A 26,996-nucleotide genomic window follows, 5' to 3' on the forward strand; every position below is an offset into this window, starting at 1 on the left:
CCACCCTCCCCCAGGCTCGCTGGTGGTCTCTGTGGCCAATGAAAGAGACAAGAAGGGGCATACTAGTTCAACCCCCAAGAATAAAGAGGCCAAATGTTTGGATCTGTTTGGAAGAAAAATGTATTCAACAGCCAGTTTGCAGTTCCGGATTGCATACCATCAGGCCCTCTTGAGCCATTACAACTTTAACTTATGGGACCCTTCAATAAGTTCAAGGAGTCCCTTCCTCAGAGTTTGGGCTAGGAATTTGGCACCCTGGTGTAGAAGGGCACTGTGGTTGCCAGTTGCTCCCTCCAGATGGTGTGGGACGCGGCGGACTTGGCAGCCAGGTGGTGACATCAGCAATAGTAATGAGGCCCAGCTCCTGGCATCAGACTGCAGGTCTCTCCCAAGAAATGCAGAGCTCCACTCAGGACCTCCAATTCGATGGGAACGGTCCCTTTTCCGACCAGATGGATGCGAGGCTGCATGGGCTAAAGGACACCAGGACTACCCTTCGCTCGCTGGGCATGCATACACTGCAGCCTGCAAGAAAGCAGTTCTGGACGCCTCCGCTGCCTAGGCCTTGGCAGTCTCATCAAAGATCTGCAAGAAGAAGGGACAGAGACACTAGTTTCAGCCGCCGTCGCCCTTCCTCTTCCCGCTCTCCCAGGCAGCCCAGCTCTGCAAAACACCCCAGGGGCCAGAAGTGCTCGTTTTGAGGGTACAGTCGAGAGCAACACCCCAATCACCTTCCAGGATCCACCCTGCTCTTTCCTCAACTGTCTTCGTCCCTTCTGTTTGGCCTAGTCCCAAGTTACCTTGGACCATTGGGTGCTGGACATAGTGTCTCATTGTTACACCCTTGCAATTTTCGACTGCCCCTCCTGCTTCAAGGACCCTTCTCATGAGCAACTCCTTGTTCAAGAGGTCGAGAACCTCCTGCGCCTGGGGGCGGTGGAGGAGGTCCCTCGGGACATGAAGGAAAAGGGGTTCTATTCCCGCTACTTCCTAATCCCGAAAGCAAAAGGGGGCCTCAGACCCATTCTAGTCCTGCGGTGCCTTAACAAGTCTCTCACAGAGTTGAAGTTTCGCATGGTCTCCCTGACCTCCATCATCCCCTCCCTGGATCTGGGGGACTGCTATGCTGACCTCGACTTGGAGGACGCCTATTTCCATATTCCAAGGTCTCAGACATTTCCTCTGTTTTATAGTGGGCTAATGCCATTTCCAATTTACAGCACTCCCCTTTCATGGCCTCTCATTGGCTCCAAGGGTCTTCACGAAATGAATGGCGCCAGTGGTGCTTACCTCAGACATCAAGGGTCTTCCCGTGTCTCGATAACTGGTTCTTCAAGGGCAGGTATCAGAATCCAGTGCAGAGAAGCCTTATCTGATGTGTTCCACCTGCCATCACCTGGGCCTGTTGATAAATGAGAAAAAATTCAATTTAAGGCTACGTAATTCCCTACATAAAAGGATAAATGGACACAAGTCAGATATTAGGAATGGCAATATACAAAAACCTGTAGGAGAACACTTCAGTCTCCCTGGACACACAATAGCAGATGTAAAGGTAGCCATCTTACAGCAAAAAAACTTCAGGACCAGACTTCAAAGAGAAACAGCTGAGCTTCAGTTAATCTGCAAATTTGACACCATCAGCTGAGGATTAAACAAAGACTGTGACTGGCTAGCTAACTACAAAAGCAGTTTCTCCTCCCTTGGTGGTCACACCTCAATTGCTAGAAGAGGGCCTCATCCTCCCTGATTGAACTAACCTCATTATCTCTAGACTGATTCTTGCCTTCATATTTATACCTGCTTCTGGAAACTTCCACTACATGCACCCACGAAAGCTTATGTTCCAATACGTCTGTTAGGCTATAAGGTGCCACAGGACTCTGTCGCTTTTTACAGATCCTGACTAACACGGCTACCCCTCTGATACATGACACCTTAAGGCTAGTTCAACACATGGAGTTCATAGGGGTGGTTCTCGACTCCACGCAGGCCAGAGCCTTTCTCCCAGAAGCGCATTTTCGGACCTAATCTCCCATGTCAAGAACCACGGCTCACCCCTGCCTGCAGTTCTTGGGCCACATGGCCGCCTGTACATTTGTGGTCAGTCATGCCCAGCTCCACCTTTTGGCCTCTGCAAGGGTGGCTGGCATTGGTTTACACCCACGACAGACACGATCTAGGCTGGGTGATCAGGGTGCTGGATTGGTTGTTGAGCCCCGGGTCGGTGTTGGAGGGAGTACCCCTCATGACCTCATTCTCATCACTGACCCTGGTCTCCGATGCTTTGGACCTGGGCTGGGGAGCCCAGCTGGGCAAGCTGAGCATCCAGGGCCAATGGTTGCGGGACGATCTGGCCCCCCACATCAACGTCAGGGAACTCAGAGCAGTTTCCCTGGCCTGCCAGGCGTTCTTGCCCCACCTGAGGCGCAAGGTGGTGCAGGTCCTGACGGACAATACTGCTGCAACATATTACATCAACAGACAGGGCAGAGCCAGGTTGTCAGCCCTTTGCCAAGAAGCTGTCAGCCTTTGGGACTTCTGTGTGCGGCAGGCCATTCGTCTGGTAACCTGCCCGGGACCAGAAATGTGCTAGCAGATCGCCTCAGCAGGACCTTCTTGTCTCGCCACAAGTGGTTGCTCCATCCGGTGCCAGCCAGTGTGATCCCCTGAAAGCGGGGGAACTCCCCAGGTGGACTTGTTCACGTCCCTCAAAAACAGGAAATGCCACGTGTACTGTTCATTCCGGGCGATGGACAGGGTTCCCTGTCAGATGCTTTCTTGCTATCCTTATCCTGATAGCCCCTGAGTGACCTTGCCAGCACTGGTTCAGCATGCGGCTGGACCTTTCAGTAGCCGAACCACTGCGACTCCTTCTCTGGCCAGACCTGCTCTTCCAGAACCACAGCAGTCTCCTGTACCCAAACCTGGAGGCATTGCACTTGACAGTGTGGCTGCTGCATGGCTGAATGTGGAAGAACAGGAGTGCTCGGCCCACGTGCAAAAGGTCTTGCTGGGTAGTAGAAAGCACTTCATCGGAGCGACTTACCTGGCCAAGTGGAAAAGATTCACGTGCTGGGCTTCAGAATGTCACGTCCGAGAGCAGGCCTCGTTGCAGCTGATCCTGGACTATCTTCTGCACCTCAAACTTCAGGGCTTGTCTCTGTCATCAATCAGGTCCATCTGGCTGCTATTTCGGCTTTCCACCCTCCAGTCCAAGGCAGGTCAATCTTTGCTCATGACATGGTGGCCTGGTCTGGAAAGGTCTGGAGTGTCTTACGTCTTGGATCCGGTCCCTCCCTGGGATTTGAATCTCATGCTATCGAGGCTGATGAGGCCTCCCTTCAAACCTCTGGCTTCCTGCTGTCTTCTCCTTCTCTCCTGGAAGGTTGCGTTCCTGGTGGCGGTTGCATCCACCCGCAGTGTGTCTGAGATCAGAATGCTTACGTCAGAACCACCCTATACAATGTTATACAAAGATAAGGTCCAGCTGCGGCCACACTCAGCGTTCCTGCCCAAAGTAGTTGCCCAGTTTCATACCAGCCAGGACATTTTCTTACTGGTCTTCTTTCCGAAGCCCCGTAAATCCAAAGAGGAGTACAGGTTATACAGCTGGATGTCTGGAGGGCGCTGGCTTTCTATATCAATAGGATACGGTTGTTCCGTAAATCAGTGCAGCTGTTCGTGGCAGTGGCGGACAGGACAAAAGGTCACCCTGTGTCTGCTCAAAGGATTTCGTCCTGGATCACAGCCTGCATCCGATGCTGCTATGAGCTGGCGTAGTCCACCAGCCATAGTCAAAGCACAGTCGACTAGAGCACAAGTGTTATCTGCGGCCGCCTTAGCCCAGATGCCAATCCAGGAGATCTGTAAAGCTGCTACCTGGTCATCTGTTCACACGTTTATGTCCCATTATGTGCTGACCCAGCAGGCCCGGGACGATGCTGGCTTCAGCAGGGCAGTGCTGCAAGCTGCGAGATCGTGAACTCCGAGCCCACTTCCATTGACACAAGTAAGCACTCGAAGAAGAAAAACGGTTATCTACCTTTCATAACTGTTGTTCTTTGAGATGTGTTGCTCATGTCCATTCCATTACCCTGCTTCCCACCCCTCTGTCGGAGTTGTCAGCAAGAAGGAACTGAAATGGCGTAGGGTTGGTGACGCCTGATATACTGGCGCATGAGTGCAGCACTCAAGGGGACGCCACTGCTGACCCTACGAATATCGCTAAGGTAAAAATCTCCAACGACCACGCACATGGGCACGTGCACACCTAGAATGGAATGGATCGTGAGCAACACATCTTGAAGAACAGTTATAAAAAGTAGGTAACCATTTTGTCCCCATGTAGAGCTGTATAGACTAATCAAGATGCCCCCTAACCTCTTTGTTAAGCTAAGTAGATGGAGCTCCTTGAGTCTATCACTATAAGGCATGTTTTCTAATCCTTTAATCATTCTCGTGGCTCTTCTTTGAACCCTCTCCAATTTATCGACATCTGTCTTGAATTGTGGGCACCAGAACTGGACACAGTATTCCAGCAGCAGTCACACCAGTGCCAAATAACTGAGGTAAAATAACCTCTCTACTCCTACTCAAAATTCCCCTGTTTATGCATCCCAAGATCACGTTAGCTCTTTTGGCTACTGTGTTATACTGGAATTTCATGTTTGGCTGATTATCCACCACAATCCCCAAATCTTTTCAGAATCACTGCTTCCCTGAATAGATCCTCTCTCCCCCACCCCCCATCCTGTAAGTATAGCCTACTTTCTTTATTCCTGGATGTATGAATTTACATTTAGACGTATTAAAACACACCCAGTGCCCAGTTTACTAAGTGATCCAGATCACCCTAAGTCAGTGATCTGTGCTTTTCATTATTTACCACTCCCCCATTTTTTGTGTTATCTGTCATCAGTGATTTTATGTTTTCTTCCAGGTCATTGATAGAAACATAAAATAGCATAGGGCCAAGAACCAAACCCTGCAGGACCCCACTGGAAACACACCCACTCAATGATGATTCCCTGTATACTGTTAGCCAGTCTTTAATTCATTTAATGTTGCCATGTTAATTTTATGTCGTAGTTTTTTCATCAAAAGACCATGTGGTACCAAGTCTACGTATATTTTGTCAACAGTACTATATCATCCAATTTGTAAACCCATCAAAAAAAGACATCAAGTTTGACAGAATTTATTTTCCCAAAACCCATGTTGATTTATATTAATTACATTACCTTTTTTTAGTTTATTATTGATCAGCTGCGCTGTTATCTTGCCCAGGATCAATGTCAGGCTTACAGGTCTATAATTATCCATTTGCCCTTTTTAAAAATTGGGACGTTAGCTTTCTTCCAGTCTTCTGAACCTGCCCCATTGCTCCGAGACTTAGGGGGAGGGATAGCTCAGTGGTTTGAGCAGTGGCCTGTTAAACCCAGGGTTGTGAGTTCAATCCTTGAGGGGGCCATTTAGGGATATGAGGCAAAAATCTGTTGGATGATTTAGTTGGGGATTGGTCCTGCTTTGAGCAGGGGGTTGGACTAGATGATCTCCTGAGGTCCCTTCCAACCCTGATATTCTATGAAAATAAACCTTAACGGTCCAGTGAGCTCCTCAGTCAGCTCTTTTAAAATCCTTGGATGCAAGTTATCTGGATCTGCTAATTTTTAAAATGTCTAACTTTAATAGCTTCTGTTTAACATCCTCCAGATATTCTAAAGGAATGGAAAGAGAGTTATCATCATATGAGACTATGTAATGTGTTTTTCCCCCCAAATACAGTTGACTTATAGAATCCTTTGCTTTTTGCCTTTGACCAAAAACCAAGAGTGTGGCAATTTTGCAAAAGTTTCCCACTTTTGGTTCTTCTGGTGTAGCAGGATTGGAAGCCTAATTGGCCATGACAGATGTTAGTCACATTGTTTAATGCAGCGCTGGAAGGTGCTCAGAGCCTGTGGTGATGAGCATGGTGTAGGCACCTATAGAGAATAGAAGTAGAGAACACTTTTGTTTTCAGCTTTCAGAGTGCTGCAGATTTTTATACTGTGTGGACCTGTATTGCACAAGTTGTCAGGAGGATGCTGGAGGTTTGGCAACTGGACAGAAGCCATTGAGGCTTTTGACAATTGGGGAGATACAGGAGGAAGTTTGGGATTGTGGGATAAGCACACTACTAACAGCATATTTCTTCTGAAATGATCATCCATTAAATAGTTAATTGTGGAAAAATACGACAGTCACCCCTCTGAGCTGTTGTTTCAGCCTGTCTGCAAATTCAAGAAGATGTGACTCCAATATAAAAGGATGCAAACTTTGTTTTCTTTGTACATTGTTCTAAATGAACATTTAAAACCACTCTGAAACCATTTCAATTCTGCAGCCCAATTCTGAGGCCGGGGTGGATTCTATGGTAAATTTGCAGTCACTTCATGGGGTTCTGATTATAGGCTTAAAATTAATGACTATATTTTTCATAATTCCATATTTGTCAGTAATATCTTGCTAACTATGATTTCTTGATGGTATCTAATCTGTCATGTGGGGTTTTTCCCTGTTTTGAAACTGACTTGGTGTATGATTCTTATAGACAAGTCATTTAATCTCTGCCTCTGTCCCACTGTAAAATTCCTACCTACTTCCCAGGGGAGGCTTCATTCATGTTTGTAACATGCTTTGAGATCCTCGCATGAAAGGGACTATAGAGATGCAAATCATCTCTTCTTTTTCATAAACAACTTGTTTTTCTAGTCCTGATTATAGCTCAGGGATGCCCTATCCTGCGGTTTTATGCATGTTAAAATGTTTACTTGTATATATAGTCAGTGCTTCTAGGGCAACATATGAAGGGATAGCATCCTTCCCCCCTGCCAACTTAGTGATTTGTCTGTTCAACTAACAGCCTCAGTGCCCAGGCTCATGGCTATGTTTCTCTTGCAGGTCTCTCTGCTGGAGTACCGCAAGCGAAAACAGGAAGCCAAGGAGGGAAGTGATTCACTGCGATGCACAGTGACGCCGACCCGACAAGGCAGCAACAGCTCTGTGACTGACACAGAGGCCAGCAGTGTGCAGGGCTCAGTAGTCCGAGCCCCATCCTCCCCACAAAGTGGCTGTTCTCCCTCACATCCCCCCCTGCCTCACATAGAGGAGATCAGCCCACCAGACCTGAGGGTGGCTAGTTCCTCGACCTCACACTGCAAATCCCAGGAGAACATCAGCAGTAGGTGGTGAGTGTTCGCTCTCCTGACAAGGTTGTTGTTGCTTCACAGGAAGTGGGTCAGACTCTCTGCTTGGGGCTTTCTCAAGAAGATTTGTGTAAAGGCCTACAGATAGAATCCATCAGAAAGTCAGACTGCATTGGCAAGTATCTGCACACCCGGGATGGATCCTGGGTTAGCTTCATACGGAATGGCTCTAGATATATCACCTGGCTTTAGAACGGGGCCACAGCACTCATTCTGGTTGGCTATATAAGTTGAATTCTACAGTATAAACACAAGTGATCCCAGCAGCCTCTTGAGCCAGCCCGTTTGTAGATTAGATGCCAAATATCCGTGGTGGAAATTAAAAAACAATGAGAAGTTTCTTTTCTCCACCAATTTTTCTTTTTTTGGGCATATTTTCCAGACTCTAGACCATGTGCTTGCCTTGGGATTTGCACCTTAGCCTTCTGCTGCCAGACCTTGACTCTGAGTGTGGGCTGCTGTGACACCTTAATGCTAGCTTTTATTGAAAAAGATGCTAAATAATACACCTCCCCATGACCTCCAAACAGAGACTTACACCTTTGGCACGATGGCACATGCGGGAGATGAGGGGCACATCTGTAGTCTACGTTATGTGCAAATACCCTAGAGCATAGGTTCACAAACTGTGCTCCAGGAACCTATTGTGGTCCACATGGTGCTTGCCAGGGTTCTGAAGAAAGCTAGTGTCACATGGTGTTGGTCTCACCTTATTTCCATCTGCTAAATTGTATTAAAAATAGGGCTGTCAATCAATTTAAAAAATTAATCGCGATTAATCGCACTGTTAAACAATAATAGAATACCATTTATTTAAATATTTGTGGGTGTTTTCTAAATTTTCAAATATATTGATTTCAATTACAACACAATACAAAGTGTACAGTAGCTCACTTTATATTTATTTTTGATTACAAGTATTTGCACTGTAAAAAAACAAAAGAAATAGTATTTTTCAGTTCACCTCATACAAGTACTGAAGTGCAATTTCTTTATCATGAAAGTTGAACTTACAAATGTAGAATTATGTACAAAAAAATCTGCATTCAAAAATAAAACAATGTAAAACTTTAGAGCCTACAAGTCCACTCAGTCCTATTTCTTGTTCAGCCAATTACTCGGAGAAACAAGTTTGTTTACATTTGCAGGAGATAATGCTGCCCGCTTCTTGTTTACAATGTCACCTGAAAGTGAGAACAGGCATTTGCCTGGCACTGTTGTAGCTAGCATCGCAAGATATTTACGTGCCAGATGCACTAAAGATTCATATGCCCCTTCATGCATCAGCCACCATTCCGGAGGACATGCGTCTGTACTGATGACAGGCTCTGCTTGATAACGATCCAAAGCAGTGTGGACCGACCCATGTTCATTTTCATCATCTGAGTCAGATGCCACCAGCAGAAGGCTGATTTTCTTTTTAGGTGGTTCAGATTCTGTAGTTTCTGCATGGGAGTGTTGCTCTTTTAAGACTTCTGAAAGCATGCTCCACACCTCGTCCCTCTCAGATTTTGGAAGGCACTTCAGATTCTTAAACCTTGGGTTGAGTGCTGTAGCTATCTTTAGAAATCTCACATTGGTACCTTCTTTGCTTTTTGTCAAATCAGTAGTGAAAGCATTCTTAAAATGACAAAATGTGCTGTGTCATCATCCGAGACTACTATAACATGAACTATATGGCAGAATGTGGATAAAACAGAACAGGAGACATACAGTTCTCCCCCAAGGAGTTCAGTCACAAATTTAATGAATGCATTTTTTTTTAACGAGCGTCATCAGCATGGAAGCATGTCCTCTGGAATGGTGGCCAACGTATGGGGGGCATACGAATGTTTAGCATATCTGGCATGTAAATACCTTGCAATGCTGTCTACAAAAGTCCCATGTGAACTGCTGTTCTCACTTTCTAGTGACATTGTAAATAAGAAGTGGGCAACATTATTTCCTATAAATGTAAAGAAACTTGTTTGTCTTAGTGATTGACTGAACAAGGAGGAGGACTGAGTAGACTTGTATACTCTAAAGTTTTGCATTGTTTGTTTTATTTTTGAGTGTAGTTCTGTAACAAAAAAATCTACATTTGTAAGTTGCACTTTCACGATAGAGATTGCACTACAGTACTTGTATGAGGTGAATTGAAAAATATTATCATTTTTACAGTGCAAATATTTGTAATAAAAATAATATAAAGTGAGCAGTGTACAATTTGATTCTGTGTTGTAATTGAAATAAATATATTTTAAAACATCCAAAAATATTTCATAAATTTCAATTGGTATTCTGTTGTTTAACAGTGTGATTAAAACTGCGATTAGTCGTGATTAATTAATTTTTTTAATCGTGATTAATTATTTTGAGTTAATTGCATGAGTTAACTGCGATTAATCAGCAGCCCTAGTTAAAAGGCAAAAAGACATTATTTTCCCGATACTAATTCTGTGTGTAGGCAATTGCTGTAGTTGACATAGGAGGGGAGGGAGGTGGGTCTGGGCAATGCGGTGTAGGAAGTGGGGTCCACAAGAGTTTCTATTAAGATTTAATCACAATGGAAATGCATGAGAAGCCGTATGCTGGAGTGAGTTTACTGCAATGACAACCCCACAGAAAGGCATGAAAGAAAAGAGATTGTTCTTTCAAAAAACAGCACGCCTTGCCTTTCTGTCTCAGTGCTCCACACACAATGGAGATGCTGGGAGAAACTGGGACTGGCTGAGCTGGGGCCCTGCACGGAAATGATTGCTCACTTTACAGCCTGTTTTGTAAAGGTTTAAAAGCAACCCCACACACACATCTGTGCCATCCCTTGCTGTCTGGGAGAGGGGCATGGCTGAATGCAACAGCTACGCATAGGGATGTGGGACCACCTCTCCACATGGCAGCCAAGCTCCAGTGTCCACCTTTACATTACCTGCTTAATTCAGCTGCTCTGGGTTTGGTTTCCACTGTGGCCTCATGAGCCAGTATCACTGCCTAAGGCTGGGGGCCACAGTGCCATGTGGTTATCAAGTGTGAAGTGTTATCACTATCTGTTTAAAATGGGATTAACCAGTTTTGCTGCCTTTCTGATCCTATTTCTGTCTTCCCTGGTTCTAATGGGTGTGGCTTGAGAGTGAACAGTCCCATTTCACTTTTAAATGATGTTACAGGAGGCTCATGCTAGAGTAAAGGTTATAAAACAGTTTCATTCCAAGTCCCCTGTTGACACCTGTGCACAGCTCCCTTGTACATTTCCAGATAACTTGCTGGCATAACAGGGACAGGAGGAAGTGGGAGCTAAAATTACTTGCTGTGATTTTTAGAGATCTCCATAGTTTTGCTGCATTCTACAATATCTGCAAATAGCTTTCATTTAAAAAAAAATAAGTTTCTATCTCTTTCAGTTGCCAAGATACAGCCATCACAATGTAAACAGATGTGCTGCTGCCCTGTTAACCCAGCCTTGCAGAAAACTGTCTCCAGCCAAACAATAGCAGCAAAGAAGGTGTGAATTCACCCCCCTCACCCCATTCACCTCAGTGAGGAGTGAACTCTGCCCCTACCCCATTCACCTCACTGAGGTGTGAATTTCAGTGTCCATTTTGGGCCCTTAAAATGCTAATGTTGAGCACAAATTATATTTTCCTTTATATAAAAAAAAAAGAGAGAGAGAAAATAAATGCAAAAAACACTTAATACAACGTTGAGGTTGCACAGTTTAATTTTTATATTTCCTGTCTAATCTCCTGCACAATGTTAATCCAGCTAGTCTGCACATCTGTGTTTTTATGCTACATATTTACTGTAGAAAAACCATGGGCTTTCTGTTATCTATGTACAGTGCCTAGAATAATGTGGCACCACACCAATCCCTGATTGGGGCACCCAGGCACTGCTGTATTACATATTAAATAACAAGCATACACATTTAGAAACTGCATGATCCACTGGACAGACTGTTACCCAGGAGACCTTGGTTCTGTTCCTGGCTCTGCCATTGTCCTGCGGTGTGACTTGAGGCAAGTCACTTCATCTCTTGTTGTCCTCTTTGGGGCTGAGACTTTCACTGTGTGTTTGGACTGTGAGTAACACTAGTTGTACCAATTTTGTGTGGGGCCTCTTAAGTGCTACCATGTTAAAAATAGAAAACAGGAATGGAAAGTAGCATTTATAGGTAAAATGGCTAAGTTAACACTGCTCCTTGTTTTGCTGATTATATTTTAACAAAGCTACCTTAATGTTGTATTATTATAGAGTCTTACAATAAACTGCCTTTTCAGTGCAAAAAAAGTCATTTCCATATGGTGACTATATCTAGACTTGTGTATCCTAGGATTTCCAAAATGCTGTTAAATCTTGATACCCTTTTCTGAGAGAGGAGGACCCAAACTCACTTAGACCACAATGAAACATCAAATATCTCGCAATCATTTGACAACAAAGAGAAGAGATCTCATTGCCCCAGTGCAGTGCTTTAGAAAACACTTCACAGTAGTCATATTTGGTAGCCAGCAACTGATAGAGTAAAATCTACCAGGATTTGTTGACATCACAAAAGCAGTGCAGAACCTTAATTCTCATAATTGTTTGGTGAACCCATTCTTCTACCACCCCTGCACCTCTGTATGGCAGGGACTTGCACTCCAGCACTGACTTCATGCTAATCGTTATAAGCAGTATATTTTAAGAGCTTAAAAACAGCCCTCTTGTAAGTGTATTAAGGGGCCCACAACCCCCACGCCTTGGTCATTGTGCTTAAAGATGAGTAGTAACAGCCCTCAACTCTTATTACTTCCTCTTTCAGGATGGTCCCCACATCTGTGGAGCGGCTTCGAGAGGGCCGTGGTATTCTCGAGAAGGTTCTGCGCAGTGGTGCAAAGATATCCCAGAGAGGAGAGCCCTCACCCACAAGTGACAGTGCTGCTGAGAGAGATCCAGGTAAATAGATGAGCCTTTTGAAGGAGAGCTGCATTTCATACTTAGACAGGTGGAACTGACTCTGTTCAGAATAGATTTAGCTGCGGGCTTGGCTCTCAGGTAAGTGGCACCTCCATGTTTGACATCACCAGTATCCTATGGGAGCTTTTCCCTGAGCACATTTCCTCGTGCGTCAAACAAGACCCTAAAGTCTACTTCCCTAACCCTTCAGGCCTAGAAAGCCTTGGAGTTGACTACAGCATTTGATCCCACAACTAGATCACAGATTTGCTCTTTGACCTTGGACAAACCACCTTAAGCCTCAGTTTTCCTGTTCCTCTACGATGGGGATAGTACTGGCATCAGGAGGCTGGTGGAGTTAATTAGCTGTACAGTTCTCTGAAGATACCAAGCACCAAATTTCCTCACAGAAAGTAAGCTGAGAATTATAGACACTTTAAACTCAGGAAACAGTTAAGGTTCCAATCATAGTCTTAATTCTGCCCCTTTATTCCCTGCCGCCTACCAAGTGAATATCCTGGTCAGTTGTGAAATTCGCCTGACCTCTTGCTTATATAATTTTCAAGAGTTTGACCTTCAGTTACATGTAGCCATCCTTCCCATCTGTGGGTGAAGGGGAGCCCTCACTGTGTGTCAGGGTTCTGGGGTTTGAGGGAATGCAGGAAAGGGGTCCCTGAATGCTCTCACCCTCTGCTTACTAAGACACTGGGTGGATCTACAAATATAACAAATGACCCTGAGGTGTCAGGATCAACTGAACTGAATTGAGCTCCTTCAACACCACCTTAGTGGTATACCTACCATCACCAAGCAAAGGCCTGAGATCAACAAACTCAGGCTATATCAGAGCAGCGGGGAAATCAAATACCAGGAGCACTGTGATGTTATGGTTGAAATCCTGGCCCAATGGAAGTAAAGGGAGTTTTATCATTGACTGACTTCAAAGGAGCTGGGATTTTACCACAAAAGAGACGATGGTCTTGTGGTTAAGGAACTGGACTTGGACTCGAAAGGTCTGGATTTAATTCCTGGTTCTTGGAACTGGCTCCCAGTGTGACCATGGACAAGTCACTTAATCTCTGTGTCTCAGTTCTCCATCTGTAAAATGGAACCTTTACCATTTCTATTTAGATTTTAGACTTTTTGGGGCAGAGATTCTCTTACAATGCCCAGCACAATAGGTTTCTGATCTCACTTGAGACCTAGAATAAATCATTGTGGACATTATTAAGCAACTTAGAAATACTAAAAAAAAAGCAAGCTTTGCCCCCAGTTGTTTATATCTAGAGGTTCATAGGAGAGGCACCCCAACGGATCTCTCTGTCCATTTGGTAGCTTGTGGGAGGGGCTGTGTGTCTCCGATAGCCAGGACCCAAGTCATGTGGGGTTTTATAGATCAAATCAACACCTAGAGGTAAGCTGGGAATCAGTGCAGATTCTAGAGAACAAGCATTGTTCCCTCCAGTTAATGCTAGTTAGCAGGCTTCTGCATTCTGCACTAGCTGAAATTTCTAAGTGGTTGTCTTCTGCTCCCACACAGCTGGAAGTGTTTCCACTTCCCCTTACTGAAGAGACATGTTCAGTCAGCATCATTGTTCTAGTTCTTGTTTTAAAGCAAGTGTTTTGAGTTACAAATGGACAAGGGTTTTCAAACAGCTAAATACTCATTATACGAGAAGTGTCCCTAGGGGAGCTCAACTTCAGTACGTGTGCGTGCCTGGGCATTCTTGATCAGAAACTTTTATCAGGACTGTCCTTGGGTCCACAGCTGCGCCCTACACGCCCTCGTGCTCTGGTGTGCGGGTACGAGGGGGTTGGGCTCACTGCCACTCCAGTTCCTTCTCAACTGCCTGCAGCTTGAGAGGGAGTGTTGCAGCATCCACTATAGAGAACCATGTGGTTTTCTGCTTTATTCTTATTTATTCTTATGCTTCTTTCGTAGTAATTTTTTAATATTTAATTTTTCTGTTTAACACAGTTTTGTGGTTTGGGGGTTTACTCCCTCTTCCCTTTGTTTGCCCAATCTGGGCTTCTGGATTTGGCCTTAATCCACTACTTCAACTAATGGGTTATGCCCAAAATTCCTGTCGGACCTGCCCCACATCTCTTTCCCACAATGAGAGACATTGAATCTGCCTCTGCTGATTTGAAGAGACCCACGTTCCCATGGTCTGCTCACCCATGGAAAGGGGATTTTGAAAACTTGAGGAATGGCTGAAACTGTTGATGGAGCATTCCAGGCTCTTTCCCCCAGCCTCCACCCCGCCCTTGAACATCAGCTTTGGCTGTTTAAAGAGCTCCAGTGACTGTCTCTGCTGCAGTAAGCGGAAGCCCTGGGGCCCTTCAGAACCATCCAGACCTTTTAAAAAAAATTTCTCCAGAATAAGAATCTAAAAGAACCATAGAATTGTAGGACTGGAAGGGACCTTGAGAGGTCATTTACTCCAGTCCCTGCACTCCTGGCAGGACTAAGTATTATCTAGACCATCCCTGACAGGTGTTTGTCTAACCTGCTCTTAAAAATTTCCAGCGACAGAGATTCCACAACCTCCTTGGGCAATTTTCTCCAGTGTTTAACCACATTGACAGTTAGGAAGTTTTTCCTAATGTTCAGCCTAAACTGCCCTTACTGCAATTTAAGCCCATTGCTTCTTGTCCTAGCCTCAGAGATTAAAGAGAAAAGTTTTTCTCCCTCCTCCTTGTAACAACCTTTTATGTACTTGAAAACTGTTATCACCTCCCCTCACTCTTCTCTTCTCCAGACTAAACAAACCCAATTTTTTCAATCTTCCCTCATAGGTCATATTTTTGAGACTTTTAATCGTTTTTGTTGCTCTTTTCTGGACTTTCTCCAATTTGTCCTTGTCTTTCCTGAAATTTGGCACCCAGAACTGGACATAATACTCCAGTTGAGGCCTAATCTTGTGTCTTGCTTACAGCACTCCTGCTAATACATCCCAGAATGATGTTTGCTTTTTTTTGCAATAGTGTTACACTGTTTACTCATATTTATCTTGTGATCCACTATGACCCCCAGATCCCTTTCCACTGTACTCCTTCCTTGAAAGTCATTTCCCATTTTGTATGTGTGCAACAAATTGTTCCTTCCTAAGTGGGAGTACTTTGCTGAATTCCATCCTATTTACTTCAGACCATTTCTCCAGTTTGTCCAGATCATTTTGAATTTTAATCCTATTCTCCAAAGCACTTGCAACCCCTCCCAGCTTGGAATCGTCCGCAAACGTTAGAAGTGTGCTTTCTGTGCCGTTATCTACCACATCGATGAAGAGATTGAACAGAACATAGGGAAGTCAACCTCTTGGTCTGTGTCTTGTGTCCCAGCACTGGTACTGCTGTGTCTTCCACCTTCTCCAATATTAAGAACCTGACACCACTTTAAAAGGCCATGCCATGTACCAAGAAGTTATCTCCTAAACAACATAGAGTGGCATCGCTGTTAGCACCAGACTCAGTACTTTTGAAGAATAAAAACTCTTCTAAAACCAAACCAGAATCATCATTGGTACTGTCTTCTGCAACCAGTCGAGGAAAACGCCCAGATCATGCTTCTGTACTGTCTCCAATACCCCTACATATACTGACTCCTGAGGTTTCCTATCCAGAGTCCCTCGTACTGTCCAGGTGCCTTTCGCAGAAGGACCGTCAGATTCTGAGAGGTACTGAGACACATTCTCCACTGGTACCGACTTATCTCCCAGAGTCAACTTACCCTCTGGTCGTACCATCTACAATGCTGACTTATCCTCTGGTACCGATGCAGTCACCAGCCCCATACAGGCATTTTGAGGTTACTAAGAGGCATTTTCAGCCAGTACCAACATATCCTGTTGTGGAACTATCTTACCAGCCAGCGAAGTCTCAGCTTCCATACCAATGTGGTTACCAGGCCCTCTCCAGCCCCCGGTACCAGCATAGTCACTGATACCAGCACCATTTGTCCCTCAAGTGGACACAGGAGATGACACTGCATCTGATTCCGAGAGTTCATACAGGGCTTCTCCAACTTCCCATTCCAGCTTCCCTCCTTTGAGGTGCACCCCCAGGAAGAAATTCCCAGCAGGAGATACACCCAGCAATCTTGGGGTCATGCTCTTTCTCTTATGCCCCACCACAATGGGCTAATTAGAACCCATGGGCCTGTTATGGCAAGCAGTTTTTCAGGGTTCCATCTCATAAGAGGGCATGTCAAGAGCAGCAATCACCGACCCTGGTTCCTGCTCGACAGAAGGACTTATAGAGGAGCAAGAGCCAGGTGGGGAAGAAGGAAAAAAAATCTTCCCATAAATCCTCCTTGCCATACAAGGTTGTTATGCCTCTTCCACTAATGATGTCAAGGCCTTTGAAACTGATCGCAGAGGCCTAGCAAATCCCATTGGAAGAGATACAGGAACCCAACATTCCCTGTTGGACATTCTCCATATGCCTCCTCAGGGCAAAATCGCCTTGCCCACCAATGATGCTCTGCTGTCTCCAGCCCTGAAGGTCTGAGGTAAATTCCAGCTACTCTACCACCTACTTGTAAATGTGCTGATTAAAAAATGCAGTATTCCACCCAAAGGCTCAGGGTATTTTTTTCTCCCACCCTATACCTAACTCCCTGGTTGTCAAGGCCTCTGATGAATGAAACTAACCACATTGGTCCTGCTCTGCGCCATCTGAGAGGGAGCTAAAATGGCTAGATCTTGGCCACAAAAGCTGCTCCTCAGCCTCTTTGCAGTGCAAAGTAGCCATTTACCAGGCCCCGATGGCAAAACGTGATTTTACAAATTGAGTTTTTGTCTTTTGAGAACCTGCCGCAGGACCACAGGGAACAATTTCACCCACTGATAATGGAACCCCAGACAATCTCCAAAGCTTCTCTCCTGGTCTTACTCAATGCTGCTAATACAGTTGCATGTTCTGTATCTATGGCAGTGGTCACGCATCAAATGTCTTAGTTCCAGTTTTCCCCAGGAGGTACAAAACACTGCTGAAGACCTTACCTTCAAAGGACCCAAGCTATTCAGTGAGGCCACAGACAGGTCCCTTCATTCACTAAAAGACTCCTCGGTGACACTGTGATCTCTGGGCATCTATATGACTGCGACAAAGAAAATATAAGATTACAGGCGGCTCAACAATCTTGCCCAGTCCACTATCAACCCATGAAACCAGCTGAACCCCCATCTCCCACCAGGAAGAAGCCTAGATTCACCAAGAAGAGGCCATCCTTCATAGTCAATGACGTGCTAGAAGCAACCACTTTGACCTGTTGGGTGAAGGTCATGCACTATTTCCTATTCCGGATCCTACAATGCATCTTTCTCCCATCCACCCTTATGGCGATTCTCTCCACCACTTTCTGTCCTTCTGGGAGCTCATCACCTCAGACAGATGGATCCTGGAGGTGAGTTCTACAGGCTATTCCATCCAGTTCAGCTCATTTTGCGTGCCCTCCCTCCCTGTCCATCTTCAGGGACCCTTCATATGAGTCTCTTGAGGCAGGAGGTACAGTTCTACCTAGTCAAACCTGTTCCACTGGCCTTCATCAGGAAATGACCCTATTCCCAGTATTTCCTTGTCCCCAAGGAAAATGGGGGGGTTGAGACCAGTTCTGGATCTCAGGACTTTAAACATCTTTATCTGCTCTCAACAGTTCAGAATGGTAACTCTAGCAACACTACTTCCCTCCATGGATCCAGAAGATTGGTTGGTTTGTCTCCCTTGACTTTAGGATGCTTATTTTCATATAGCAGGCCACTCCTTGTACAAACATTTCCTACATTTTGTGGTTGGCACGGACCACTACCAATATCATGTCCTGCCCGTCAGCCTCTCCACTGTCCCAAGATCTTTATCAAAGTCCTCTTGGCCATCGCAGCCTACCTCTGCCAGATCTTTGCTTTCCTGGATGATTGGCTCTTGAAGGGTCACTCATTTCTTGAAGTACAAACAGCAACCAATAGGGCCCTATTTCTGTTCCATTTCCTGGACCTCTGCCTCGGCGTGGAAAAGTCTACACTCACGCACAAAAAACATAGACTTTGTTGGGGCCACGCCAGATTTCTCTACCACCACCAGAGCATACTTGCTAATGGACAGGTTCTCCACAATGTCCAGCCCCATTTCAACAGTACAGCAGAGCCTGCAAACCACAGAAATGGCTTGCCTGCAACTCCTGGGTTGTATGGAGGCCCGTATGTTTGTGACACTCTTAGCAAGGCTATGCTTTGTGTCCTCAAGCCTGGCTGAGAACCATCTACATTTCCAACAACACAGTCTGTCCAAGTGGGTGTCAATACATCAGAGCGTTCTTGGTGGAAAGTCCCCAAATGGTATGGGTGGGAGTTCCATTTTAGCAGCCCCTTCCCACGAGGATCATCTCTACAGATGCCTCCCTGCTAGGCCGGGGTGTGCACTGCCAAGGCTTCCCAGCGTAGGTCAGAGTGGCGCCACAGGAGGCAATCCTCCATATCAGCATACTGGAACTCAGGATAGTGTTACGCTTGCCAGCAGTTCCTTTCCCATGTCAGGGACCACCCAACCTGAATAATGATGGACAACAGAACAGCAATATATTATCTCAGTTGACAAGGAGTAGCAAGATCCCAGTCGTTATGCACCGAATCCATAAGACTATGGAACTGGTGCATATCACATCACATACAGATCTCAGTGGTTTACCTACCAGCACTGCAGAATACAGTGGCAGACTCCTTCTGCCTCAACACAAATGGGAGGTGAAGGATATGGTATGCCGAAGGACACATCTTACCTGGGGCCATCTGGAGATAGGTCTCTCCATGACACCATCCAATGCAAAGTGCAGATGATTCTGTTCAGGAGGCGAGGGGGCACAGTGGCCACTTGACGGGAGGTGCCCTAGTCATCTTTTGACCCCGTGTAGCTCTGCATGATCATCTCCCAACACCATCACTACTCAAGGTCCTGATCAAATGGAAACAGGAGAAATTAGTAGCCCTCCACATTGCAGCATCATGACCAAGGCAGGTATGGTTTCCAAAGCTTGTTTGCATGTCTCAGCAACTGCCTCCACCTTCCCCTGACAGCAGAGTTCTTCACCAAGGAGATGGGATTGTTCCCTCCCTCCCTCCCCCAACCTTCCCCTCAAGGCCTGACTAGATGGCTCTCTGGTATAGAACAAGACTGCTCTCCAGAGGGACAAACTGTGCTGCTCCATAGTGGAGAACCTACCTTCAGCAGTGGAAACATTTTCATGTTTGATGCAGCCACCAATCTGTACTTCCTGTTGAGTCTTGTCTGACATACATTCTTGATTATCTGCTAAAAATTTTAAAAACAGGATTATAGCTGAGCTCCGTTATAGTTAGTTTGGCAGCTGTCACAACTTTTCACCCCCTAGTGAGGGATTTTCAGTCTTCACTCATCCAGTGACTGGTATTTATTAAAGGCCTGTTCAACCATCTTCCTCCTCTCAAAGAACCTGCTCCACAGTTGGACCTCATCTTAGTCCCTAATGCGCTCTGGAAACCTCCATTAGAGCCTATGGAGAGCTGTCCCCCTCCAAGGGTGATTGCTCATTCCACCAGGGCCTCATCTACCTTGTAGCCCTACTAAAAACATATACATCTCAGACACCTTCAAGGCAGTCACTTGGTCTTCAGCATGCCCTTTCCAGTGCTATACTCTCATACCTGCTTTCAGAGCCAACACTGCCTTGGTGATTCTGTTCTATACTCTCTACTCAATCAGCCTCCTTAGCACCCTTCTCCATAATTGAGGTACTGCTCAGGAATCACCACCTCATGTGAAACACTTTTATAGGGACTCTACTTGAAGAAGGAGAGGTTACTTACCTTCTAAAGTAACTGGAGTTCTTCGAGATGTGGGTTTTCCACTGCCCACCCTCCGTTCCCTCTGCCTTGGAGTTTTCTCAGTGTTCTTTTCCAGTTAAGAAAGAACTAGAGTGGCAGCAGGTCCATGCCCTCACCCCGGAGCAATACAGCGTGTTGGTCACAGGCTCTGACCTGCAGATGCTGCTGCTGAAAATCTCTCGTAAGGAGTGCATGGGCATGTGCATGTTCTGGTGTGGAGCACCCATAGGGACGTACTTCTCAAAGAACTCCAGTTACTGTACAAGGAAAGTAACCTCTCCTTTTTTTCGGCTTTCATAGCTCAGAAAAAATCTCCTCTGATTAGTTTTAAATTTGCAAAGAAATTCTCCTCTGGCTGGAGTTTTAATAATTCATGCAGCACTCTCAGCCTGCGTGGCACTTTACAGACATAAAGCGACAGCTCCTAGCGCTGAGGGCCTTGCATCTAAATTTGACATGTCAGAGCAGAGGATGATTATAAATGGCGAGAGCATTAGAACACGGGTTTTAGCTCTTGGTCTTATACACGCTTTTTAAAAAGTTTGGTCTTTAATATTAAAATTAGGAACAATCTCTGGCATGACTGTTGGGTGGAGGTTAACAATGGAAGGGTTTGGAAGGAAGTGATGCATGCGATATTGCCACACAGAAGAGTGGAGGGAAGGAGGTCAGATTAAGACTTAGAATGGAAACCTGTTATCCTTACTGCTGATCTGCAGTGTTTTACTGTTCTTCATGTATGGCAGTGTGGAGCCCACTGTAGCTGCATGTGCGCCTCATGCACGTGACAGCTGATTTTTGTCAAAAACAGTGTCCTTTGGGGCCATGTTTGCTGCCTATGCCACCTCCTGCCTCTTTACAGGGGCATAAAGGCCAGGGCAGCCATGACGCCCTGTTCTCTCTTACACAGCACTGAGACAGAACCTAGCAAGTGTCCAATCGTCTAGTTCTTAGCTTTTGCTAAATTTCTTCAAACTCTTCCCAAAAAAACCTTCATAACGCTTCTGATTCTCTGATGTACAACCTCCTTGAATTAAATCGACCCACCTGTACTGAATATTTTACAGTCAGCATCTCTGTACAGGGATTCTCAACATGATGGGCTCAAACCTTCAGGCTTCAAGCTGCGCCCAGCCTGCAATGGACTAATTCCTCAGAACTATGGATACAGCAGGTGTCTCGTCTGCTTAGGAGAGTCCCAGGAAACAAGCAGCTGCTCAGTATGCCATTCTTTCTCTGTAAGACCACACAAGCTTAAGGAAGCATGGTTGAAGCTTTGTTTCTTGGAACAGTCTATGAAGATCTCTTCAGATCCTGAGAAGATGAGATTCAGGGTCCAAGTAGCGGACAAGGCAGCTTCACCAGAATCCAGTCTAGCAAAGCAGCAACTCCGAAGACCAGCATGGAGAAGAGACCACTGAGGAAAGATCCGGCACTAAAGCAGGACCACACGAGGGCAGCAGGTGCTATCAGCACCAAAGCAGATGACGACAGTCTCAGGATCAGTCTGGCACTGAGCAGGGCTGCTTCGAACACAGAGGCAGAGCTCAGTATTCTTCCATGAGGACAGACCACCTGATGCTTCAGAAGATAAAGCCACCAAACCCCACACAGCATTTAGGACTAATACCCTGCAGCACAAAATAAGCCTTCTCTGACACTGATCCCAGCTCCAGCACCTCACCCCGAGCATCAACACCGCAGCTGAAGATGAGCTACTAGGAAAGCCAGGGCCATCGGTACTGAGGCATATACCGGTACCAGTGCAAAGCCTTGAGTGCACTGTATACCTTGGCACCAGAGCAGAGCAACAGCAGCATCCTGTTTCATTCCCAGAGGTCCTGTCGTCTTCATCACCCAACAAGACAGTGATCTCAGCATGAGATGACTTCATAGATTCCAAGGCCAGACGAGCTCATTGTGATAATCTAGTTTGACTTCCAGTAAAACACAGGCTGGAGAACTTCGCCAATGTATTTCCTAGAGCTCCTTATAAGAGTTGCTGAGACTCTGGAGAGAGAGAGACTTCAGTCACATCAGAGAAATCTCATAAGTTGGTTGTTCTGACAGCTCCCAGTCCACCCAGAACCATCCTCTACATAAATGAAGAGTTCCTTGACCTGGCGAAGACCTTGTAATGGTCTTAGTAACAATGACTGCAAAACGGCTGGAGAAACAATGCCAGGTCCCTCAGCCTGGGTTTGAGTACTTGTGTGCCTATCCCAGTCCAGGCTCCTTAGTCATTACAATGCTCCAGGAAAAATCTAAATCAAACAAGAGAACCCCTAAGAACAAAGACCCAAAACAGCTTAACCTGCTTGGGAGAAAATCTTACTCCTCTGGCTGTTTATAACTTCAAGTGGCAAACTGCCCAGCATTCCTGGCCAAAAATGACTTTTTGAGCTGGGGTAGTGTTGACATCTTCTCTCTCAAAATAAGGGCAATAATCAAGAAAGGCCAGTTGGTGGCAGACAACTTTACAGGCAGGAATGGACTTCTCCGATGCTGCAGCCAGATCTATGGACATGGTGGTGACTGTGCACAGAGCATTCTGACTCCAAGCATCAGGCATCGCTAGGGAGGTACGGGCCATGATTGAGGATGCCCTTTGAGGGCACAGACTCAAAGCCCACCTGGGGATTTACACACCAGCCCCATATCACAAGTCTTACCGTCCTTAACCCAATAGGCACCATCCTGTCACTCCGAGCAACCCAAGTACCGTTCCATGAAGAAGCCAAGATACAGTAGAAGTTGTCAGCCTTCTGCCTCAGTGACATGCCCTGACCCTACAGCACGTCAACAGATGTGACAGGACTCAGGAGCCACACTAGTTCCAGTTCAGAGAGCACCCCTTTGGAAGCTAGCTCGCCCCATGCCACTGAGCATGGCCGGCAATGACATCAGACAGGTGGGTGCTAGAGATCATCTCCTCCTCCAATTGCACTGCCGAATTCAGAGGAACGGGCTTCTGCTCTGAGTATTTCCTTATACAGAAGAGGGCCTCCATCTTATCCTAGAGCAGAGGAAACTCAACTAATGCACATGCCATCTCAGGTTTAGGATGGTAATGCTCATATCCACCATTCCATCTCTCTAGGATCTAGACTAGTTCTTGGCTCTTGACTTGCAGGATGCATACATCCACATTGCCATCCACCTCGCACACAGGAAGTATCTGAGATTCATATTGGGAGCCAATCATTGCCTATGCAGGTGTCACATTCTGGGGTACAATCCAGACCAGTGAGAAGTTGTCACTGCCTGCCCCTTAGCCCTGGGTGCCTCACAGTGCTTTGCTGTTGTGGCTTCCAACCAGGGCTCCTCACAACTAACCTACCAGCATGCAGGTCACACCCTGAGTGTCTGTGTGCTAGACAGTCCTGGTTCAGCAGCTCTGACCCCAGCAGCCTGTCAACAGCCACGCTTTGGCTTCCACCAGCCTTGATAATTAACCTAGCAGGATGACCCCAACACAGTCCCAGTCCTGAATTTTCCCAAAACCTGTGTTGTGCACTGTCCATCTCTCTCCTTAAAGTGTAAACCTCAGTTAAACTAGCAAGTTGTATATAAATCCTATTTCAACTACTCCACTGTCACATTCTGGGGTGCAATCCAGACCAGGGAGGGTTTGTCACCACCTGCCCCATAACACTGGGAGCTGGAAATGCAAAGCATTGTGAGGCACTCAAGGCTACGGACCAGGTGGTGACCCAACCTCTCCCTGGTCTAGATTGCACCCCAGAATGTGACAAGAGTACTGCCCCTGGGCCTCTCCACAGCACAGGTTGTAGTCACAAAATGCCTGGCAATGGTGGCAGCACACTTAGGGAATTGATGTATACTTGTGTATGAACTATTGGCTGATAATGGGCAAGTCCCAGCAGGAGATAGCAGCAGCCCTGGAGTAAATTCTCATGAAAGCTCCTTCACTGGAGGTTTTCAAAAGGAGGCTGGATAGCCATCTGTCTTGGATGGTTTAACACAACAAATCCTGCATCTTGGCAGGGGGTTAGACTAGATGACCCTTGCAGTCCCTGCTAACTCTGTGGTCCTATGAAATGCTCTCTCTGCTCTCCTGGTGAGGACTCTTTGTGAACTACGAAGCTGGGAATGGGTGACAGGGGATGGTCACTTGATGATTACCTGTTCTGTTCATTCCCTCTGAGGCACCTGGCATTGGCCACTCTTGAAAGACAGAATACTGGGCTAGATGGACCTTTGGCCTGACTCAGTATGGCCTTTCTTATGATAAATCATCTGTCACCATCACAGATAATAGACGAGTCTAAAAGAGGTTTTACTGCATAATGGCAATGTTTTGCCATCAATTCCAGTTGGTCATGCAGTCCATATGAAGGAAACCTATGACAACATGAAACAACTTTTGAGGTGCATAAACTATGACCAACATCAGTGGCAGGTTTGTGGCGATTTGAAGGTTGTTGCTCTCTTGCTTGGTCTGCAGACTGGATACACAAAGTACTGCTGTTTTCTCTGCGAATGGGATAGTCGTGCAAGAGATTCCCACTACATCAAGAAAGATTGGCCACTCCGACAGTCATTGGAGCCTGGGAGGAAAAGTGTTCAGCATCCACCACTTGTTGAATCAAGGAAGATTTTGTTACCACCCTTACACATCAAGCTGGGTCTGATGAAGAACTTTGTCAAGGCCATTGACAAAACACAAGCAGCATTCAAGTACCTCCGTGGAAAATTTCCAAGGTTAAGTGAAGTTAAGATAAAGGAAGGTGTCTTTGTTGGTCCTCAGATTCGTGAACTTTTTCGAGATGATGCATTTGACCATGCACTGTGTGGCAAGGAAAAGACGGCATGGAAAGCCTTCCAGTTAGTGGCAATAAATTTTCTCGGAAGCAACAAGGCAGACAACTACAGGTTGTTGGTGGCAAACCTCCTCAAGGCATACAAAAGCCTTGGTTGCAACATGTCATTAAAGATACATTTTTTGCACTCTCATCTAGATTTTTTTCCACCGAACTGCGGAGCAGTGAGCGACAAGCACGGCGAGCGATTTCACCAGGACATTGCAACAATGGAGAAACGCTATCAGGGCAAATGGAGCCCATCAATGCTTGCAGACTATTGCTGGACAGTGACAAGAGATGCTCCATTTAATGAATACAAGAGACAAGCCAAGAAGCGCCGAGTAGACACTGAATAGGACTAAACTATGTACATAATAGTTTTTTGCCTTTTGTTTCATACTAAATTTTATTTATATAACCCTTTTGCTGATTTTTAAAGTGTTACATAAACAGGACAGGTGAAATATCATGTAAAGCAACCATAAACACATGAAAAGACCTAGGTTTACAATTTATGATTAAAACTCTACTATCTACACAATATACATAGACATAAAATGTAAAAACTTAAATATCTTAGAAACAGTAGCCAATCAGTTGTTTTAATTGTCATATTTGAATTCAGCACATCAAAATACATAATAAATAGCACATTTTATCTCTGAAGCAGACGACTTCTCAAAAATTGTAGACCAGTGTTATAAGCCCAATATTTCTTGTAATACCTTTTGTTGTCATGGAGAACTGTTGATCACTCCTCTTTATAACAGCTCTTAACATATTTGAAGACTTATCAGGTCCCTCCTCAGTCTTCTTTTCTCAAGACTAAATATGCCCAGTTTTTTAACCTTTCCTCATAGAACAGGTTTTCTAAACCTTTTATTGTTTTTGTTGCTCTCCTCTGGACTCTCACCAATTTGTCCACATCTTTCCTAAAGTGTGGTGCCGAGTTGGGCAGAGCCCTCCAGCTGAGGCCTTGCTAGTGCTGAATAGGGCAGGAAAATTGCTTCCTGTGTTTTATATATATACAACACTGATCCAGTTAATGTGCTCCAGAATATTAGCCTTTTCACAATTGTAGCACATTGTTGACTCATTCAATTTGTGATCCACTATAACTCCCAGGTACTTTTCAGCTGTATTACTGCCTAGCCAGGTTGTCCTCATTTTGTAATTGTGCATGTGATTTTTTTTTCCCCCTTCCTAAGTGAAGTATAGAATCATAGAATATCAGGGTTGGAAGGGACCTCAGGAGGTCATCTAATCCAACCCCCTGCTCAAAGCAGGACCAATCCCCAACTAAATCATCCCAGCCAGGGCTTTGTCAAGCCTGACCTTAAAAACCTCTAAGGAAGGAGATTCCACCACCTCCCTAGGTAACCTATTCCAGTGCTTCACCACCTTCCTAGTGAAAAAGTTTTTCCTAATATCCAACCTAAACCTTCCCCACTGCAACTTGAGACCATTACTCCTTGTTCTGTCATCTGGTACCACTGAGAACAGTCTAGATCCATCCTCTTTGGAACCCCCTTTCAGGTAGTTGAAAGCAGCTATCAAATCCCCCACCCCCCATTCTTCTCTTCTGCGGACTAAACAATCCCAGTTCCCTCAGCCTCTCCTCATAACTCATGTGCTCCAGCGCCGCAATCATTTTTGTTGCGCTCTGTAGGACTCTTTCCAATTTTTCCACATCCTTCTTGTAGTGTGGGACCCAAAACTGGACACAGTACTCCAGATGAGGCCTCACTAATGTCAAATAGATGGGAATGATCACGTCCCTCGATCTGCTGGCAATGCCCCTACTTATACAGCCCAAAATGCCGTTAGCCTTCTTGGCAACAAGGGCACACTGTCGACTCATATCCAGCTTCTCGTCCACTGTAACCCTTAGGTCCTTTTCTGCAGAACTGCTGCCTAGCCATTCAGTCCCTAGTCTGTAGCAGTGCATAGGATTCTTCTGTCCTAAGTGCAGGACTCTGCACTTTTCCTTGCTGAACCTCATCAGATTTCTTTTGGCCCAATCCTCTAATTTGTCTAGGTCCCTCTGTATCCTATCCCTACCCTCCAGCGTATCTACCACTCCTCCCAGTTTAGTATCATCTGCAAACTTGCTGAGGGTGCAGTCCACGTCATCCTCAAGATCATTAAAGTAC

General features: G+C 45.6%; 1 protein-coding gene across 5 annotated transcripts in view; it reads left to right on the forward strand.

Annotated features, from left to right (window-relative positions):
• SETD5 (SET domain containing 5) overlaps nucleotides 1-26,996 on the forward strand; it is a 148,643-nt gene that overhangs the window by 114,789 nt on the left and 6,858 nt on the right. For 4 of the 5 annotated variants that reach the window (XM_034775998.1, XM_034776001.1, XM_034776002.1 and 1 more), the window contains 2 exons: nucleotides 6,943-7,229; nucleotides 12,028-12,161. In XM_034775998.1, the coding sequence (XP_034631889.1) occupies nucleotides 6,943-7,229; nucleotides 12,028-12,161 (421 nt within the window). Of the gene's footprint in view, nucleotides 1-6,942; nucleotides 7,230-10,627; nucleotides 10,729-12,027; nucleotides 12,162-26,996 lie in introns of those variants that run through there. The other variant, XR_004646488.1, reaches the window with a different exon arrangement.

Source organism: Trachemys scripta, chromosome 7, assembly GCF_013100865.1.
Source record: "Trachemys scripta elegans isolate TJP31775 chromosome 7, CAS_Tse_1.0, whole genome shotgun sequence".
In the NCBI taxonomy this organism is placed as follows: domain Eukaryota; kingdom Metazoa; phylum Chordata; order Testudines; family Emydidae; genus Trachemys; species Trachemys scripta.